The sequence below is a fragment of the Daktulosphaira vitifoliae genome, unplaced genomic scaffold (assembly GCF_025091365.1).
Source record: "Daktulosphaira vitifoliae isolate Bord-2020 unplaced genomic scaffold, ASM2509136v1 Scaffold_4, whole genome shotgun sequence".
Classification (NCBI taxonomy): domain Eukaryota; kingdom Metazoa; phylum Arthropoda; class Insecta; order Hemiptera; family Phylloxeridae; genus Daktulosphaira; species Daktulosphaira vitifoliae.
Window position 1 is genome coordinate 36,710,714 of NW_026099575.1, and position 5,708 is coordinate 36,716,421.

Sequence of the window (5,708 nt, forward strand, 5' to 3'; positions counted from 1 at the left end):
TTTTTTTTTTTTTTTTTTTAACAATAAATTATTTTGATCAATAAAATTATACTTGTTGAAAAAAAAACACTTTATAATTGTTCAAACATTTGTTTTACTACACAAAAAAAAAAAAACAATAAAATGATCACAAAAAATTGTACAAATTATATATTGATTGTTATTCTTCTTTTTCACTCTTTTTGGGAACATCAGTTGGATAAATTGACAATAAAACCAACTGAGCTGAGCAGAGAATTGTTGATATGAAACATTGAATCTAAAAAGATTAGACGAAATTGTTATTTTCTTTTATACATAATGTACTCTATATTTGCAATACTTACAAACATAATTTTGTTTTTAACATTGATGCTGTATAAAAACCACAAAACACTCACTATTGTACCGTTTATTATAATGGGCTTTGGATGTCCCAACCAACACTTAGTTCTAAATGTCTCTCTCTGAAATTGTCAACATTTAATTTAATTAAATTGAATTAAATTAAATTTAATTTAATTTAATTAAATATTTAATTGTCAACATTACAATTTATATGGTTACTTAAGGAGAATATTTGGATAATAGAGTTCGAATCATAAATAATTGAGAAATTAATCTAATGTGATTATTTTATCTAAAAGAAACAATTCTGTTAAATTCATAAATTTACGTAATCATAAACAGTGATGCTCTACCTCTTGTATAAAATATATCAGATGTCGTTATAACCTATTTGCATGAGTAGCCTATGCTGTTTAAACAAGTAATACTATATGCGTTACACCATCATGTAACTTAATCTGTGAGTATTACGCTAATAACCTCAACATGTGGTATTCGCAGAGTACTGATGGCACTTTACAGTATGTTACTCGCCTGGCACGAGTGCCCTAGACATGTATCGGCCACCGCAGTACGCCTACTAGAAGACGGAAATAAAGGTTAAAATTTGGTTACAGTACTCCGTGGAGCAAATACACCCACTTACGTTATCACTTAAAATGCTACAGAGAGTTTCCACATGTTAAAGTGTCAAAGATAATTCTTAGCTAAGCCAGCCCCACTAATGATGGTCGAGCCATCATTTTAAGACCGGCTTGCACCAAAGAAAAAATGACAAGAAATTAGCACCTTGGAGATCGAATCCGGGACCCCGTGCGACGAAGCATTTTTTACTACCCAATAAGCCAGGCCAACCCCTTCTCAAAAAAATATGTAAATAATCATATAGCTTACATAATAGTGATAAGATAAAGTAGATTTTTAAATTTTCAATTATAATCTGTAGATAGTATTGAATCACATTTTTAATTAGTATATAGTATGCAATATTAGTTAGACTTAACAAAGCAATCATTGATGAATTTCTAATAAATTTTTTTATATATACAAGGAAATTTTAATGCCGATATTATTAAGGTTTATACTATATTATTTATTATTCAAGCATAGCAGTGTATAATTTACCAGACTTAATTGTGAGAAATAAATACAAAAGTCAAACTTACCAATGATAATAAAGGCCAAGCAATAATCAATATGTGAATAACTGATACTATAGATGGATAACGAATTGAAACTACTTCTTTTGATTCAAATACAGAGTATAATATTAAAATAAAACTTATGCTTATGATATTAAAAACATTTTTAATAACTTCATTCTGAAATCCAAAATAAACAAAATGAATGAATTGGATCAAATAAATATAGTAATCTTAGTTTCAAAATGTGATAACCTTTTTACTCGAGTAAAAATAGTAGAGCGATATGTATAAAAAATTGAGTATTAGACCCATTCCATGAACATACATTACTGTTTGTAAATTAAGAAGTTGACCTTGCCGAAAAAATAAGGAACTCCTAAATTTTAAAACTTCTTATAATTAAATAGAATACTTTATTGATTTTTATATATATAACTAGTTTACATCATCTTACCTAAAAAAGGCTCCTGTAAATGTACCAACTTTTACATGGTCAGATGATTTCTTTTGAATTATATCTCTACATACTAATCTAATAAAATAAAGGCTTTGTATGAATTGTCAAAAAATAATTTCTAATTGGGCTAAAAAAATTAATTTTAAAGGAATTTTTTTTTTAATTTTCGGTCATTGAATTTAATTTATCAATATTACCAAAAAATGCATAACCAGAATACTTACAAAGGTGTTAACATTAACATAGATGATGCACATCCTGCTGAAAGAGATATTAACTTAACATATAATTCATACATTTTCATTTAATTAATTAATTACTACTAAATTAAGTTGGCGTACAATATTATTTTCAATAATTTAAGTTAATAAGTTATAACCACTTAATAGGTAATCAAGTACATAAAGTAATAGATTATGTAATACTTAAAAAATCATTATCTCATGCAGATAAAATTTGGTAGTGAATTTTTTATCAATATTATTTTTTATATCATAAATAGTTATCAGGTTCAAAATAAAATACTTTAACTTTCTTATAATATAATTGTATATTTTTAGGTGATAAAGATAAACATAAATTATTTAAAAAAATTTATCATTTATCTATTAACACTGAATTACATAATTATATTAATATATATATATATAATGTATTTATATAATTTGAATAGTTTCTGGTTGGACATTCCTTTCAGTCTACATAAACTCATCATAATCATCCACAGTATAAGCTGAAAATTCATTGTAATCTTGAATCTGTAACATATAAAACATTTTTATTTTTCATTCCTTAATAATTATATATATATACACAAACATACATAAAAATAAAATTGCAATATATGTAAAAATAACAAATTAAGAATGAAAATTAAGACGTAAAGATTTATAATATAACATAAAAACTATTATTATTCATAAACCTTTAAGACAGGGTGATGATAATTCAAGTATGTTTTAAAGAATGTTAGATATATTTAAATGATCAATCAGAATGGGCATGAAAATTAGTTTTATGTGAGCATCCAGCAAAATTATTTTATACACTGATCCATTGATTATAACCCACCTACTTATACACACTGGATAAAAACAATTTTGAAATTTTTTTTTTTTGGTTACTTTAGTTACATATTGTTCTTAAATTATCAGCTATGTAATACTTTTTAAATTCATGCCTTATGTCTTGTAAGACTGTCAACTTGGGTTTTTCAAATGGAATCATAGAGTTTTTATTTTTATAATAAAGCATTAGAGTTTTTTATTTAGCTTAATTTGTTGATCAGTTGTAACTGTTTTGATTTTTGTAGTTAAAATACATGTATAACATATGAGGGATTACAAATACAGGTCAGCTAATTGCTTCTTAACAATGACACTATTTACAGATACACAGAGGTCATTAACAATTATAACACTATTGAGGAATAATATCAAGATAGTTTTAAAATATATTGTTACACCTAAAAACTTAAAGATAAACATACAATTTTTTTGTCAAATGAAGCATTTTTATTTTCTGACGATAAACACTGACACTACATAACTATGAATAATTAATTGAATGCATTGGCTATTAGTTAGTATAACCCCTCATATCATATATAACTATAAAATTATGTGAAAAATTCAAAACACCATTAACTATTAAAGAAAAATTTGTATCATATTACATTCAATAATATTCGTCTATCTCTTTTTTGGTTTTCCTCTACCTCTTCATCCTTCAACATTAATTTCTATAGTTGTTCTTACATCTTTTAATTCATCATTCCTCATAACATGACCAATCTATCTAAGTCTATTTTCTCTCATCTTATATAAGAATGAAGCCGCTATACATATACTCCCTCTTATATGTTCGTTCCTTAACCCATCTGTTCTAGTCACTCCACTCATCAATCTAGCATTCTCATCTTTGATACATTCATTCTCTGATCTACTTTCTTGTTAACCACTCAACACTCTGAACCATGCATAATAGTTGGGCTCACTAGTCTTATAAAACTTACCTTTTAGCCTTATTGGAATTCTTTCATCACATAACACACCAGACACTTCTCTACACTTCATCAAACACCCACATTTAATCCCGTGTCTTACATTCTTGTCAATACCACCACTCCTATCATGTCCTTGCCTACTGCCATTGATCTCCACATTAAAGTTATAACCTCCATGTACTATCAACCTGATGCAACCCTATTAGTCACTTCTTACGAATGGTAGAGGTACCATGGAACTATTCTTATCTATCAAGGGAGAATTTTAAAGCATAAGGTATGAATTAAAAAATACTACACAGCTGATAATTTGAAAACAATATGCAACTATAAATAACAAAAAAAAAATTTCAAAATGGCTTTTATTCTGTATGTAATAGAGTTTAATACAGGTTATCCTGTATAGAATAAAGATTATGTAGGATGCTCATAAAAAAAGTTCACCTTGTATAATTTTGTTTTTTAAAATTTGTTATTATTCTAAGGTATTTGAATAATTAAAATATTTCTTAGATAATTTTACAACTAGCCAACTACTTGCTAACAGTACTAAAAACTGAGTGTTAAATAACCAATAAATAAATATTTCAGAGGATAATTGATTAAATTTATAATTGTTAATGACCAAAATAAAATATGCTAAATACTTACATTACTATTATCTAAACGAAGTTTTGCTTTTGCTTTTCCCTTGCTTTTTTTATTTTTATCTCCTTTTTCTGCTTTCATTTTTTCTATATTCATATTATCTACAGTAGCTTTTAATTTTCTCAAATCATTCATAGATACTATGCAAAAAATAATAATAATCAGAATTTAATACTGTATAGAATGTATAGTTTAAAAAAAGGAAAATAAAAATAATGTAGTATAACTTTTATTTTTCTTAAATTATATATACTTACAATTAACTGATAAATTCCTAATTAGTTCTTCAATAAATTCTGAATAATACTCAGACTTTGAAACACTTTGTAATTTCTTTTGAAGGGCTTGTTCAAATAATACAAAGTCTTCTTTTGTTTTAGGATGCATCCTATCTATTGAGTCCTCATCTCCCTCACCAACACCTAACATTTCTTTAGCTACCTCTAAATCAGCTTCTTCTTGTAATTTTTGTTGAAGTAATTTCTTTTCTTCTGGTGTCATGTTTGTATTCTCTTCTGCCTCTAAAAATTTTTTTCGTATTTTCTCATTCTCAATTTTTTGCCTTCGCTATAATAAAAAAGAAGTTAATATTTAATTTTAAACATATGGTTAAAGGACATAAGAACTAAAAGATTCATAAGGTTTGGAATATAACTATCTTAAGTAATAGTCAAGCGGCTTTGAAAGCACTCTGTAACGATCAGGTGAATTCAAAGCTGGTCCTCGAATGCAGGGAAACTTTAGAATCACTATCGAGGTTCAACAAAGTTACACTGGCGTGGGTACCGGGACACAACGGTGTCACTGGAAATGAGAATGCTGACTTTCTAGCCAGGAAAGGAGCAGAGAACACCTATGTTGGACCAGAACCAGTGGTAGGGCTCACTGAGCAATCGCTCAAAGCGTTACCCAAGAATTGGTGCAGAGAACAACACAGGAAAATCTGGAAGTACTTGGTAGTACCTAGACAATCTAAAATGTTTATCAAGACCCTTGGTTTATTGCTGGGTGATCTTAATAGCATGACTAGACATCAAATAAGCACCCTGACTGGTCTACTGACAGGACATGGTCACCTGCTTAAGCATCTTAACGCAATGGGGGTATCGGAATCACCATTGTGCAG

At 27.6% G+C, this 5,708-nt stretch overlaps 2 protein-coding genes across 2 annotated transcripts; both read right to left on the minus strand.

Moving 5' to 3' along the window:
* LOC126905760 (sugar transporter SWEET1-like) lies at positions 1 to 2,331 on the minus strand. Its single transcript, XM_050685772.1, has 6 exons — positions 2,154 to 2,331; positions 1,927 to 2,004; positions 1,725 to 1,848; positions 1,494 to 1,649; positions 327 to 446; positions 1 to 259 (listed from the first exon to the last, which is right to left on the minus strand). Exons 1-6 carry the CDS (start codon positions 2,231 to 2,233, stop codon positions 161 to 163), a joined length of 657 nt encoding a protein of 218 aa, XP_050541729.1. The 5' UTR covers positions 2,234 to 2,331; the 3' UTR covers positions 1 to 160.
* Positions 2,332 to 2,460: 129 nt separating this feature from the next.
* On the minus strand, positions 2,461 to 5,167 carry LOC126905761 (eukaryotic translation initiation factor 3 subunit J-like). Its single transcript, XM_050685773.1, has 3 exons — positions 4,840 to 5,167; positions 4,586 to 4,722; positions 2,461 to 2,687 (listed from the first exon to the last, which is right to left on the minus strand). Exons 1-3 carry the CDS (start codon positions 5,081 to 5,083, stop codon positions 2,628 to 2,630), a joined length of 441 nt encoding a protein of 146 aa, XP_050541730.1. The 5' UTR covers positions 5,084 to 5,167; the 3' UTR covers positions 2,461 to 2,627.
* Positions 5,168 to 5,708: the final 541 nt, after the last annotated feature.